This window comes from Lepeophtheirus salmonis, chromosome 8 (genome assembly GCF_016086655.4).
Source record: "Lepeophtheirus salmonis chromosome 8, UVic_Lsal_1.4, whole genome shotgun sequence".
NCBI classification, from domain to species: domain Eukaryota; kingdom Metazoa; phylum Arthropoda; class Copepoda; order Siphonostomatoida; family Caligidae; genus Lepeophtheirus; species Lepeophtheirus salmonis.
The window spans coordinates 23,085,653-23,101,030 of record NC_052138.2 but is presented as its reverse complement, the minus strand read 5'-3'; the positions used below and the strand labels follow the sequence as shown (position 1 = coordinate 23,101,030).

At 29.8% G+C, this 15,378-nt stretch overlaps 1 protein-coding gene across 3 annotated transcripts in view; it reads right to left on the bottom strand.

Moving 5' to 3' along the window:
• sli (slit guidance ligand) overlaps positions 1–15,378 on the bottom strand; it is a 388,150-nt gene that overhangs the window by 36,814 nt on the left and 335,958 nt on the right. Inside the window, exon 2 of one of the 3 annotated variants that reach the window (XM_040717859.2) lies at positions 5,333–5,404. The exons of the other annotated variants lie outside the window; for them this stretch is intronic. Coding sequence (XP_040573793.1) covers positions 5,333–5,404 — 72 coding nt within the window. The remainder of the gene's footprint in view (positions 1–5,332; positions 5,405–15,378) is intronic. 3 annotated transcript variants of the gene reach the window in all.

The window sequence follows — 15,378 nt, the reverse complement described above, 5'->3', positions numbered from 1 at the left end:
ATATGGTGAGATCATGGCTTTGGTTATCTTATTAATGCGCCTTAGAATACAACTAAGCTTGTTAAACATTGTTTCATATACCTACTCATATATACTTTTCATTCCAGATAATGATGATAGAAAACTGACCATACATATAACAAACTTATCTTTTCTTTATAAAAAAAATTCAATTTTTATTATCGAATGCCTTTACAAATTCAACCCAGTTTGATAATGAAATGGTTTACTAAGATAAAGTATACTTAGGTCACTCTGAAAATAATGGATATATGCATGAAGATATCTTTGCAAATAATCACGCAAACTTTATCATAGGATTACCTGAGTGGATTGTTGTTATAGTTATAAAACACCTTGGATAAAGGTTGACACATAATATATCAAACAGTAACTATTGTATCGAACTTTTTTATAATCAAGAATTGTTGCTTGATTAATTATAATATGTACATGTAAAAGCTTAGACTTTTCTGTTTAGATGTAAAATTAAAATGAGTGAGCTCTGTATAAACTCATTTCCCCGTTTTTGGCTGAAGACAAGGCAAAACACGTTGCTGTGGGGTTGGAAGTGCCCTTGTACAACGTATACATAGACTAAAAAAACTCAATGATGATGAAACTGGAGGCTACAAAAAAGATGTTAGCAATTTTATAGTCAAAACAATTATGCTTGGTATTGTATGCTCTGATGGGAAAATTCTCCTATCAATTTGGATCATAGGAAACCATGAAAGCCGCCAGATAATAAAATGAATTACATATAGAGTTTAGAATTATGCATTTAAAAAGTGAATCGTTGTATTGCATATAAACAGAGAATACTTTATTTAAGGTAAGTATACAAAAATTATGAGATATGTTTCCATACACTTGGTTTAAATTTGATAAGCCGAAATGTATTCGTCTATGAAGGCTGTGAATAACAAAAATCATTTGTTTTATTAACAAAATATAGACATACCGTTCTAAATCTTAAAGACATCAGAACTGGATGTTAAATCGTTTTTTAGAAACAATCTTTGTTAAATGACGGTTCTTGGATATCAGGCAGTGACGTTATCATCAATCTGATCAACTATCTTGGAAGTTAGAAGTATAAACATACAATGTTTATAGTTGCTTATAGAATGACTATGGATAACTCACAACTAATAGATCGACAAATACTACTACTAGTGAACATATTACTGAGAGTTCCATGCCCTCCTGGACACTCAGTGATTACAGTCTTAAATTAATCCTAGATTACGAATAATGAAAAACTATTTTACGAGCATTAAGTTTACTTCAAGTTATTTTGAAGAAATTAAATTGGAAAACTGGAGTAGGGCTTTACTTTATTTATATACTAATAAAGCAATGTTTGTTAGTTTGTCTTTGTATTACTTATTTGCAACAACGAGAGTGTGTAATTATAGCTCAGCATATCATACTAAATAAGAAAGGAGAAGGGGAGTACATATATAAAACGTAGCTTAATATACAACGCGCTCGGGATAAATTATTCTCTCGAACTTGTTGTGCGTAGGATCGCGCCGGTCGTTCCTAGAGAAGGGAATATATATTTTGTATATGGACTTCAAAGAAGATTCCTAGGTCAGATGGAGTCATTGTAATTCTATAATGTTTACTTTTACTGAATCAGTACAACTCCATCTGACCAATTAAAGGAACATATATAAAAATAATGAAATATACCTTATAAAAGGTTTAGCAAGGAGGGTGTGTAGATAAAGATCAGCACATCATATTAAAAAAAAGAAAGGAAAAGTGTAGTACCTATATTTCGAGTTGTGAATCATAAGCATTTTCTAGCGTGGGAGTTTTGTTGAGTTGGCAACTTGAACATTATTTTTTATTGCTTAAGATATTATCACAATTTTTCCTTCGTGAAGGGAGACATTCAAGTATTGAGTAACAAAATATGAGTTTACTCATGAAAAACGGAGAGTAACTCATAAGATTTATGTTTCATATTATTTAAGCAAAGTTGTTTAGCTTGTCGACATATCATAACTTCGAGCAAATGTTGGATGCTACTGTATTTAATATATGTAAGTGATAATGATGAGACAGATTTTAGTCCAAATTTACGGATTATAAGGCTAATAAGCTGGCTGTAAATTGTACATACATATTGATATAAGATCCAAAAGTTGTTTTTGTTTGGTTTATTTTTCCTTTTATTGTTTATTTCAAATGAAAAGGACATGCCAAGTAGAACTCTGGAGCCATTATTCTTATATATCTAACTACATAGTAGATATGTACCTACTACGTGAAAATGTCAATTTGGATATAGAAGTCCATGCTTTTTTTTTATCAGATGACTTAATGAACAAAAAAAAAAAATAATGATAACTATATACATAATATGTATTCATTGGGATACACGTAACCTAGCCCTAGCCAGGATCCATCACGTAAACCAATTTCTTTATTAAATGAATCCACAAACATAAGCCGCTATCCTATTAATCAAAGGTGAATCAAAATATGATTTAACCATTATAGTAACAGGGGCGTTCGCAGGATTATATCTGTATATATAAATGTATTTTTTTTTGGGGGGGGGAGCTTGGTTTTTGGAATTTTATTGAAAAAACATCCAAAAATTAAAATTTTTATACAAAAAATTTGAAAAATTAAATTTTTTGGAGAAAAAAATCAAAATATAAATTGCAAATATTATTTTTTTCCACAGATATTCACAAAAAATTTCAAAAATCCATAGCTATTCACGAAATAAAAACTTTTTGGAAAAAAAAAATTCAAAAATTAAGTTTCATATATTAAATCTTTTGTGATTATTCAGGTCTAAATGGTTTCAAGCTGATTTTCTTTCCCCCTTGGTGGTAACCAGATGGTTATGTAAATTTTAAATTTCCCAAGAATGATTTTCTTCCTCTGGAGCTTATCATAGGTGTAAAACCCTGATAAATCCCAGGAAAACGAGATCCCGGGAGAAACCCCTAATACCTATGTGAATAATATTAGAATCTACATCATATATACCAATTGTTATATTATGAGATCACAAACGTATGCCGCTAACCCATTAATCAAAAGTGAATCCAAAAATGATCTATTCATTATAATACCTATGTATATATATTGTACAAGCTCCAAATTCTTAGAGGATTATAATGAGAGTTGTTTGAGCTCTATAAGAAGTTATTTAGATAAGGAGAAGAAATATGGTTGTTATCTTGGACTCAAAAACTAAAAAGAAAGAAGAAAATAAAAATCTTGTATCTACAAGGTCTTATCAAATGGATCTTTATTATACATACAACTACCCATGTTGAGACTGTTGCTTGAGAGATATTTTGAGGGAAGAAAAGAAATAAATTTTAATTGAAACCAAGATCAGATTTTTCATAATAAATGTACCTTAGATTTTTCTTTATTTTTACCCATAACCATTGATAAGGGAGGTGGAGTGGTGATATTACTACGTATATAATATATTATTTTATGCACGTGCCTCTTTATTGCAAATCATCTTTTATGCAAGTATAAGCTTGGGCTATACGTGGATTCGAGATATAACTATCGAACTAAGGTAATTAAATATTGAGTCGAGTTCGAGTTTTCGGTGAACGGCAATTTTTCCACATACTTTTTCTCCTCTATGATATTTTACCTAATGAAATATTCCCCGCCTTTTTATCTTTGTATATTACGGGTTCGAACATAATCTTTAGTCTAAACACTAAGAAAAAAAAAAGTACCTACTATGATACTAATAAAAGTCATGATTAATAGTGAAGTAACAGATCCTTAAATTTCGGTTCCTGCTTCTATACAGTTCTTTGCTATAAAGGTTATGGGTTTTTAATTCATCGATATCTAAATTTAAAGGTTCTGATTCGGTTTCAACCCAGTTCCTCGATTAGGCTAGAGATCCATTCCTTTGTCACTAACTTTTCTATAATAATAGTACCTATATAATATCAGGCACGAGCAGATAAAAGCAAAGGCAGAACCTATTGTTATATGTGAGCTAGGGGGTCACCTAGGGTTGCATTCTCAGAGGGGCGGCAAAAAACTTCGCCAACTAGGTATTTTTTTAATTTTTCTTTAGTTTTTAGAAAGGTAAATTTTATTTTACCTAGGGCGCCAAAAAACATAGATCACCACTGGGTAGAGCATGTTTGGACAGGTTTCCTCTCTTCTGCAGTGTACAGTGTATAAGACCTCTTTAAAAAATCCACAGCTCCCATTTTTTTATAGTTTTGTCAATTGTGTATGGTGATTTTTTTTTAGACGTGTAATTTTTGCCTATTTATGTTTGTATGTTATAGGTTTGAGCTATTTTTTACATCTTTAGAGTTGCTTTTCAGCTATAGACCAGTAGAAGAAGGAAAAAGGAATATGTTTATAAAAAGTAATAGATCCGGCATTATGATTATATATTGAAAGGACTCGTTGACTATGAACACCTTAATGAATCATTGTAGAGGGTTGACGAAATGTAATAAACTCCATCGATAGAAACAAATAAATTTTTCAACACTAAAGGTAAAGTTCGTTCATATTATTTAAAGCATAAAAGGGAGGCAGATATGTCAGTTCGCAAAATTATATCAAACCCATTGAGACAAGTTAATTCCGAGTAAAGACATCAAACAATGAAAAATGTTTTTTTGATTAAATTGATAAAATCTAATCTCAAATATTAAGTCAATTTGACTACTTTAATAAGGCGGCAGTCAATTAATTATTAAGAAAATAATGTATGTAGGTACTTTAAAAAAATAATAATTTGCAAAAACCAGGAAATAATTTCAAAAAGTAACATATATATATATATATAATATTACAAAAAAGCATAAATTAAATGAATTTAGGATGCCCTATTGTATTTTGATCATTCAAGTTCGATTTTATTATAATTTTTCAAATAATAATTCGGGTGAGTCTGAGTTATTTTCTAACTCGAGTAATACTCGAATCCAACACAAGCTTTGTCAATTAAAAATGATAATAAGGAACTAGCCTTCAATTGTATGTATTAGGTATATTTTATGTGATAGACCAAACTATATAGTAAAAAAACCAATAAACTGATAAGGAAAAGAGAATAAAAAAAAACTTGTCAAACAAAGAGCAATTATCAATAAACGTTGAATAGAAAAATAATGCATAATGTTTGACTATGCACACATTCACAAGGCAAAGCTAAGCAAATACTACATATCTGTACAATGTAAACATAAAGTAACCTCGGCTTGAAACGATACAACACACGAACACTATTAGAGTATTTTCCTTCATTGGTCGGAATCAAGAGAGAGTAAAGATATTTAGTACTACTAACACTTACATCACTTCCAATGCCTCTGCTCCATCGAATCCCAAAGATGGCAAATGATTGATGCTATTTTCTGATAAGTTCCTGTAATGAAAAAAATATATATTATTGACCATTGATCAATTAATGTAAATATTAGTATTGGGGTTCGGTCTGAAAATCTTAGACCATTATAATTTCTAGTGGATTGAACAAATTCAGTCTATTAAAGAAATTTGGTCTAGATTGTTCGTACATAATAATCAGTCTATACCAATTTTATAGAAAAATGATTGAAGACAAGTTCTGTTTTAAAATTGTGAACATCCAATTAAATGACATCATTTAAGTTAAAATGTGTTGCATAAATTATATTTGTACAATTCATAAATCAGAATAGGGGAGAAAATTGATCCATAGATTGAGACTGAAAAAATTGGTTCACGATTTGAAAACGATTAAATTTTAGTCCACTATATGAGATTTCGGTCTTAATGGAAAAATTGGTACAAATTATTTGAGAAAAAAGTCACTTAAGACCTAATCGGGGAACAAAATCAGTCCTACAACGAGTCTTAACACTAGTAGATTTTATTAGTGTTAAGACTTAACAAAAATTTTCCGGTTCAGTTCTTAAGTGATTCTTTCATGACAGAATTAGACTGATATTTCGATTGAGACCAAAATCTCATTAGACTTTAGACATTTTTATAACAGTTGATGGATTTTATCTATCCTAATCCGCTATACGAATTGCACTTATAATATGAAACATTTTAAACTCTCGAATGCCGCCAAGGTTACCAATTATTTGAAAACACACAAAACTGAATTTTCAATGAAAACCGATCAAAGACTAGGAATATTAATGAAAAAAAGAATATTTGAATCTTTCTAAATTAATTCTATTCGATTAACGGATATGTAATTTAATACTTTAAATAATATAATTAAAAAAATTATCTGAAACAAATTAATCAATACGTTTTTTTGAAAATAAAATAAAAATATCATATATAGAAAAAAATAAGAAATGTCTTTTTTAAAAAGACCATTAAAATATTATTTTTGCTCAATCATTTCTTTAACAACTTTTCCTTATAAAGTACACCATTTCAAAACACATTTCTACATCCGTACGTATTTTGTACATAGGCTCTTTGGCAAAACATAAAATTTAATATCCGTTTTCATCATTTTTGAGGGGGGGGGGGATAATTTAACATCTCTAACCAAAATCGATGTTCTTGAGAGATCTATCCCAACCGAGCTTCTTGAAAGAGCGTAATTAGTTCGATTCAACAAAAATTGACAGATAATAGGGGTTCAGACAACGACAAGCTTTGATACAATTATACGCCGAGGCATAGACATTTCTTCTACAAAATGCAAAAACAGTTTGAACCCTCCTTTAGGGTCTCAGTCCGGTCTAGGATTTCCAGACCGAACCCCAACACTAGTAGATAAATAATATAATTGCATTTTCTTTCAGATTTGATTGTACATATTATGATGATGACTCTGTGTAGGATAATGATATAATGATTAAAGATTGACACTACCGCCTACGGGATTTCTTAAAAACAATGAATGATGTGTCCCTCATTTTCTTCCCACCAACTGCTTAGCTGCCTGCCGTCCTTCTCATCATCTACTACATACTACTGCTAGTTACTACTCCTATTTGAAGACAATGAAAAAAAAAAAAATAATAATAATAAAATTATGCGAAATCATTTTGAATTAAAAAACAATTTCTTTAAATACATTTAATAGCACCCATAAAAAAATCATCTGAATAAAAATAAATCATAAAAAACACTCTATATGCAAATGATGGACTCAAAATATTAGTAGAAGTAGTGAGAGTTCTTTTTCTTATTCTTTGTATTACTAAAAAGTTTTTTGAATTTCTCATTTGTCCAAAATTAATTAGTGCTCTGTATTTTGAAAAGATTTTCGTATAAGAACACAGAGGAAAAAAACAAACAAATACTAATTACACGAAAATTCTTTCAATGAGCAGACCACCTACGACGCAGTTTGATCGTTGGTCAACGTTAAATGGGTTGGTGGTAGTAGGCTTTTGACAACAAGAATAATGAGCAACCATGGGAAAAGTAGGTGTACATAGTTTGAGCAGTACATATTTGTTGGGCTCTATTTGAAGGATTTATTGTACGTCACTAAGTGGCACATTGTTTGTTAAAGAATACAACTATTTATCGGGAAGCAATGTGCCAATTGTAGTTGCAATATACTTTGGAATTTATGGATAGGCCATAGACCATTATAAATATATAATTTTCAGAAGCAATATAATTCCGTCACTAAACTGTTTCTTGGAATATGATCATCAAGAACTTCGGTCGTAACCATAGACAACTACTACTTCTACTGACACAGAGCACTGTTGCCTCACCTATTTACATATTACATATAAACAGCTGAGATATGTAGAAAAAAAACCGATTTTAATATTATTTTGAAATGATTAGAAAAGCTTAAATGTCTAATTTTGTCTCTCTAAATTCAACTGTTGCTTTCTACATATCCAAATATACAAATTTGGTTGCTGTGGTGATACATAATATACAAGCAGTGACAACTAATTTTTAGAAAGAACATTAAAACAATTTGAGCAATCTAACAGCTAAGCTCTTTCTTTCTATCTGTTGTACCGATATATTCATAAATAGCCGTGAAAATTGGGTGTCATTTTTAGCAAAGTGAAGAGTAAATTTTCTTATCCTGAGCAATAACTTATAGTAACTCATCTCGATGTGAGAAAGATTACATTTTTTGTCTAGGATCAAGTATTATCCTCAAAGATATCGCTGCACATGTATATATTGGATCAAGTCTCAACATTTGTGTAAGTATATAGTTACTCACTATCTAGGGATAATAATTATAAATTGATATATAATTATGTTACACATCAACCTATATGTAATATGTATGCCCATATTAGAATGGGATAATTAGGTATAAAGTAATCCTAGAGGTCATTTTCATTGCATGATAATAATTCATGCGAAAATAATTATCTACAATACCCACATACTTATATGTAAAAAGGAAGAACAAACATTCAAATACATAGATGTAATGGGTAATTTAGAAATACACAAATCCACTTGATACATGATATTATTTTATGGAGATCCCTCAAAATTTATACATTATGTAGTATATATATGCGCATTTCCTTGTTTCCGGCCATATTTTTTAGTGGTGGTGTTAAAAAGGGAAACAGTTTTAAGAACTATCAGTAGTATTGGACCGGTCTAAAAAAGAGACCATATAGTCCTATCAGTCCGGTTCTGATTCATTTTGTCGGTCCTAGAATCCGTTCTTATTGGTTTTTTAATGGTAACTACAACAGTTGAAATGACGTAGTACCTACCTGTCATTTGAACTGTTGAAGTTTTATAATAACCTCTTTCAAGGAGACGAGATACCTTAAGTTTAAAGTAGGAAGGTGTGTGGCTAGAGGTATGTTTTAGATATCCTTCATTAGGAGTGAAAAAAATTAAAAGATAGTTCGGATTTACTTATCGGTCTTTAGTACTGGTGAATGGTGAAAAAGACTGGATTGGTTAGTAAAATGACTTAAAGGGAAAATACTGATTAGGAATGCATTCCTTGGACCGATCCAACAAGTAAAAATATTCAAAGAATCATGTACAAAATGCATCCAGTATTAGATAATAAAGTTTCTCTCCTGGAATTTTAAGCCGACATTAGCCAAAAATTTCTTCTTAAATATAAAAACCAAATAAATAAATACCACAGTATTAATTATTTATGAACGGGATCCCAATATTTCCCGGAAAATTAGAAAGCCTAGTAAATACTAGTTACGGGGTCCAGTCATAAAATCCTAGACCGTTCTGATACGGTTATAATTTTTGTAAGACCTAACTCATTCCGTCCAAGTTCAGTCTCAACCGGTATTCTATTGAAATTCGGTGTTTGCTCCATAGCAGACAAAAATGACTTTTCTTTAGAAAAAATATTTTTTTTAATGTATCTAAAAATAATGACCTTTAAAACAAAAGGAAATTTTGATCCACAGTTTGAGACTGTAGTCTGTACAATGACAGCATAAGGACCGATATTTCGATCCTGATCGGCTTAGAAAAAATCATTAAAGACACAACCAGAGAAAAATTCTGTCTCGGACCGAGTATAACACTAGTAGGTATCAACATGGAATGCTTCTTATAGTAATACATAATCCAGGATTCTCGTAAAATGAGAGTAATTTGGCAAAAGAAACTAACTTCCATTTGAGGAAGGAAGGGGAAAAAGAAATTAAAAGGAGATGAGAGTAGAGTAAAGTTACTTACTTAAAATAAAGAGTCAAAATGGTTTCTTCTAAATAAGGACAAGGATGCATGACATATTTTTATTTTTAAAGAGTCGATATTTTACAAAAATACTTGAGTATAAAATTTACATTATTATTTTTTAAATGTTTATATATACATTTTTGCAAAAAAATAGTTTGTCAGTATGTGAAACGTGTAGTAACTACTACTTCACTTCTTCCACAATATTATATTTTTGCACAGATATGCATATTCTATATGCAATATCCATACATAAACTATTTATATTAATGTTTAATGTATATTTAAAAAAAATCAATTACAGGGAATCCTTGTTCCTACAATAAAGCATGTCGATATGTTCTTTACAAGATGTAATTTATGTACAAGTTTTAACTTATATAAGTATATTGTACAAGCAACAATTTTTTCATCTTAAAATGCCTTATTGAATTACATGATGATTATGTATTTACGAGTAATATAACTCTGGGCATTGGAACCTTGTTATGTGTCACAGAATATGTTGTATCGATTAGTATTTTTTTTAAAAAGTCAAAAATTACTTATTTAATAGTGAATCATTAATCTGAAAAGGTAGAGATTCTCAACCTATACCATAGTCATTAGACGGACAAATTTTTAGTAGCCTTGTGCCTCCAGGCTTCATCTCAAGGCTCATATTGTCGTTCTTCAGCTTTTTAATCTTTGTACTGAGATCCTTGGAACAGGGTATGATCAGGAGCGTCTGCAGGATTATATATATATATATTTTGGCGGGGCTTAGTTTTTTGATTTTTTTTTTTTTTTTTTTTTTTTCAAAAATCTATAGGTATTCTACAAAAATAATTTTCGAGGAGAAAATTTCAAAAATCCAGAGCTGCTCACAAAAACTGATTTTTTTGGAAAAAAAATCATAAAATTTAATTTCAAATATTAAATTTTTCGGAAAAAAATTTATAACTATTCTCAAAAAATTCAAAAATCTAGAGTTGTTCAGAAAAAGTTGAAATTTTTTGGAAAAACATTTCTAAAATTAAATTTTTCAGAGAAAAATTCCAAAAATCCATAGTCATTCACAGATAATTAAATTTTTGATAAAATTGGAAAAATTTAATAAAATTTCAAATATTATATCTTTTGAAAAACAATTTCAAATATTCCATTTTCTAGTAAAATTCCTTAATTTTTTTTTTTTTTTTTTGGGGCTACATCCCCTCTAGCCTCCCCCTGCGGACACCCCTGATGATGCAGGAGATCTCGACATAACTAATTGATTTCCGCAATAAGCATCATTGACCCACGATTTCTTTTGGCCTCCATCTCAGTTGTCCTTTGTCGGATTAATCAATTTATTTAGCCATAATTGTTTGTTTTTATAGCTCTACAAGTTGATATTACGGAAAAAAATGGGCAAAATATTAAGTAAGGCCGTAAAACATTTCCAAAGTTTCATTTGCAATAAAATCTGCAGTATGATCACGTCATTTATCAAATACACTTAAATCCAATTGGAACGCATCCTTAAAACTTAGATCAGAACCCGAGGGATGTGCAAATTTCGTGACCAATACATCCCTAGCATCAATCGTTCATAGTATACATAATATGTATTCAAGTAATCAAGGTAGGCCTGTAGTCAAAATGCATGAAAAGGATTCCTGATTATAATAAAATAATAATAAAGAAAAAATAATGAAATATTCATTAATTCATCTTTTATTTAAAATCAAAAGAGGAGGTAGGCGCAGTGGTCTGGGAGTTCTATCTAGTGGGATACATTAACATGGGTAGTATTTATGTATGTACGCAGTTAAACAAAATATGAAAAGAGATAAATCAAAACCTTAATGGGGGATCTATAAATATCATTATTATAATACGAATTCACAAAATGCTTTTAATATTAAATACATATTTAATTACATATTGTATAATTATTAGGAGGGTTGAGTAATATTACTTATTTGAAAAATAAGTAACGTTATGCATATTACTCCGATGAAAAGTAATTTAGTTATATTACTTAAAATCAAGATTAATAACGTTACTTTACGTTATATTGCTTATTTTTCGATATACCCTTAAGAGACATTCTTTAAAAATAATTGATTATTTTTTGTGCAGGATTCTCTGAATATAACTAGTAAATGTAGATATGGGCACTTAAACAATAATGAAGTATGTAATTTTGAAGCATTAGTAGGGGCGTCCGTAAGGGTTGGGTTGTAGCCCTCCTTCAAATGTAAGAATTTGTATTTTGGGTTAGAAAAAATAATTGCTCGGGAGGAAAAAATTTAAAATTTTTCCAATCGACCAAATTATACAGCAAAAAAATCAAACCCCCTAAAAAAAAATCTACATAAGACGGTGGAAGCCCCTCAGAAGTTTCTAAATTTGTATTGTTTAATTTACATTGTTGAAATAACATAGTATATACTAGTAATACTTTATTTATTCTCTGGTTCACAGACAGTTTGTAATTTAGTATTTGTACAAATAGTCAAACATAACACCAGTCTCTTTAATTTGTCAACTTTAAGTGTTATTGAGTTTAAGAAATAACTTTGCCATTATATTAAGCATAAACTTATAGCCCTTAAAAATAACATAGTGACAGATTACTTGACTTTTTTGTTACTCTTCTTCTGATTGTATTAAGACATTTTAAAAATAAATGAATCAATATATAATAAGTTCTTACACATTAATCAATGAAAAAGTAATTTCGTTATATAATAATTAGTACTTCTTTATCAAAATAATATCTTTAGACTATTAGTTACTAGAAAAGTAATCTCATTACAGTAATTCATTACTAAGTAACGCGTTACTTTCTACGACTGATTAATTATTACAGTGTATGCCTTTAAGTGGTCGTTTCGGTTTCGAAGGGATGGGATTCATCATTACATATATGAATGAATTTGTGAATAATATACATGTAAATCTTTGAAAAGGTAGTGTATGAAGTCAATGCCTTTTGAATCTTAAAAAATATAGATAATAAAGAAAATGGATAGACAGGAAAGCCTCTTCTTTTTCTAAGAAATACGGCAAAAAGTTCATTATACATACTGTAGGTATCTCTCTCTTAAAAATTATAAATACTGTCGTTATAGGAACATCTACAATAATACAAATCCCAGGAAATTCCGGAAGGATATACTGATTAATCAATGTAATTTAGTTTAAATATTAAGTAATATATTATTTTTTATGGTACCAAAACCATTAGGATAATATTGATAACTTTCATTGAATTAATTACATATGGAAAGCTCTTATTATGTTTTAATAAAATCCTGGGAAATTATAATTGGTGTAAAATCTCCGGAATACACTCAAAATATGGATACTTTTATCACCAATCTGCCTCAAACATACTTAACTAAGTCTACAAGATGATTAATATAATCAAAACCTTCTTAAAATTCTAAAGGGCTGACCAATACAATTAATGTTCATTATGGTGTCAGAACATGAGTTGGTGGTTCTCCCTTCAGCCCCTTTCTTTTTGCCGAAGAGTAAAGGAAGTAGGTAGGTATCGAATAATAAGTCAATGAAAGTCTTGTTGAGTTTTGTATATATAATACAATGGATATATACATATATATTACATATTTATGCCTATTTATTGGAAGGCACTTCAACTCATGTAGGAGGAGAATAATTTAAAACGAGGAAACATCAATAAATGTTATAAATATAAAAAAAAACATATTTGTAGGGATGGAGGAATCAACAAGAGCAAGAAGATCTACTTATAAAAAATAATACCCAAATATATATATATATACACAAAACACACCACACACTATGAGTATAGATAGAGTGATAGACAAAAAGAAAAAAAATCATGCTTGACACAAAAGAGAGAAGAACAACTGAACAACTTTACAAGCAGATAGATCGATAGGCACATGTGTATATAATAATGAATTGTAGTAAGTAAGTTATGTTCTATGCAGTAGCACGAACATCGTGATACTAAAAACAAAACAAAACAAATATTTAAAAAACCATAAATTGAACAAAAAAAATAAATATAACAACACATAAATAAAATAAGCTCAAAAGTCGTAAGAGCACAAAAGAATTAAAGTGGAATAATATGTACACATATAAGGTCAATTAAGGGAAGCGCTATCCCCAGTCGTCGTCTCTCACCTACTGGAATTGATTTTTTAAAGATTGAAAATTTTAACGATCCAATTAATAACAAGTGTGTGTTTCCTCACTACCCCGGTACTGTAGTGATACCAGGAGGGTACTGAAACATTGGGGCACAGGAATTGTTTACTTATGGGTTGTTTTTTACTAAGCAGAGACAATTTGGCGTTTATTATTGTTCATTTTATTATAGCTCAGTACTTCTGCCCCATCTTACGGGTATTGATGTTTTTATCCGCTAGAGGGCGTAATGAATAATTAACTATGCAACCTACTATAATTAATGCTTTTTTTTAAAAGCCAATGACTAAATCCCTCCCACCCTACATTTTTCAAAGTATGTAGCCTTTTTCATAGCTATAAATCAAGACCACGGGATAAATTTTTGTAGAAATTATTTGTTTGCTAAATTTTTTTTTTTGTTCTTATTGTTAATAATTGAAGTGAGACCATCTACTCATAATTATATGAATCAACCCTTTTTATTGATGCTAACAAGATTGATTCCACAAAGGAGGGCAAAATTATATATAACATCATGATTAAAATTGTTTTTTGTGCTATCACAAAAAGCATCATCTTGGAAAGGGTGAAAAGTTTTCTCGCGGCTATAGAAATCAGCCACTCAAGTAATCAGGCACGTCTCATGAATTTGTTTTTACGTTGATCTTCTCCCAAAAAATAATTAAAAAGAAAAATTATTTTATTTAAAAAAAAAGTAATATAACTTCTGGGTTATAGACATTTACCTCACCCAAAACGAAAATTCCATATGTAAGTACATGTAATTTGCTCGTAAAAATATGTTTGCTTAAATTTTTGGTTCAAAAAGTATCAAAAGACGTTGATATCGTGAGAGCACTATAACAGATAGCTACAAGTGTCTCTGAACGACCCAAAAGGAAGTAAATATGTAAGAGCCTTCATGAGAATTTTGTGGAAGATAAGGGGAATCTGGGTCAAATCTATTTTTCTCTATATGTGAGTCAAAGGAACAAGAAGATATTATAATGTATAAAGTACTTTGACACAAGTTTGTAAGTGGGTAACTACTGAATGACGATATTAATAATAATATTAATATAATATATTTGTCAAATAATAATAATAAACTTGAATAAAAATATGTATTGTAGTACAACACATATCAAGTTAGAAGAGGGAATTAAATCTATATTTATTTAACCCAAGTGTCAGAATGCCTCTTTTAAGGATGAGTAACGGTTCCATGTGGATGTAGTACAGTACACTGTCCCGTTTTTGGGATCTAAGATTTGCCTTTGATTTGCTGTTTTATCAACAAAAAAATATATCTGGTATTTTTGTACAACAACTCTCCCTTACAGACGGCGTTAGCTTAAAAAAGAAACCACCAAAATATAGTATATTATGTTGTCAGGAGTCCATTTGTCTGTTTCTTCTCCCCCTTATAAAAATGTTCTGAACATGGGTTGGTTGAATTCTAAATAGCTTTTGTTAAGCCACTGTGAACAGTTCTTCACAATTATTGAATAATAATTTCATAGTTGGGCCGAATTGGCTAACTACCCACTGATTTTGGCCCTTTTT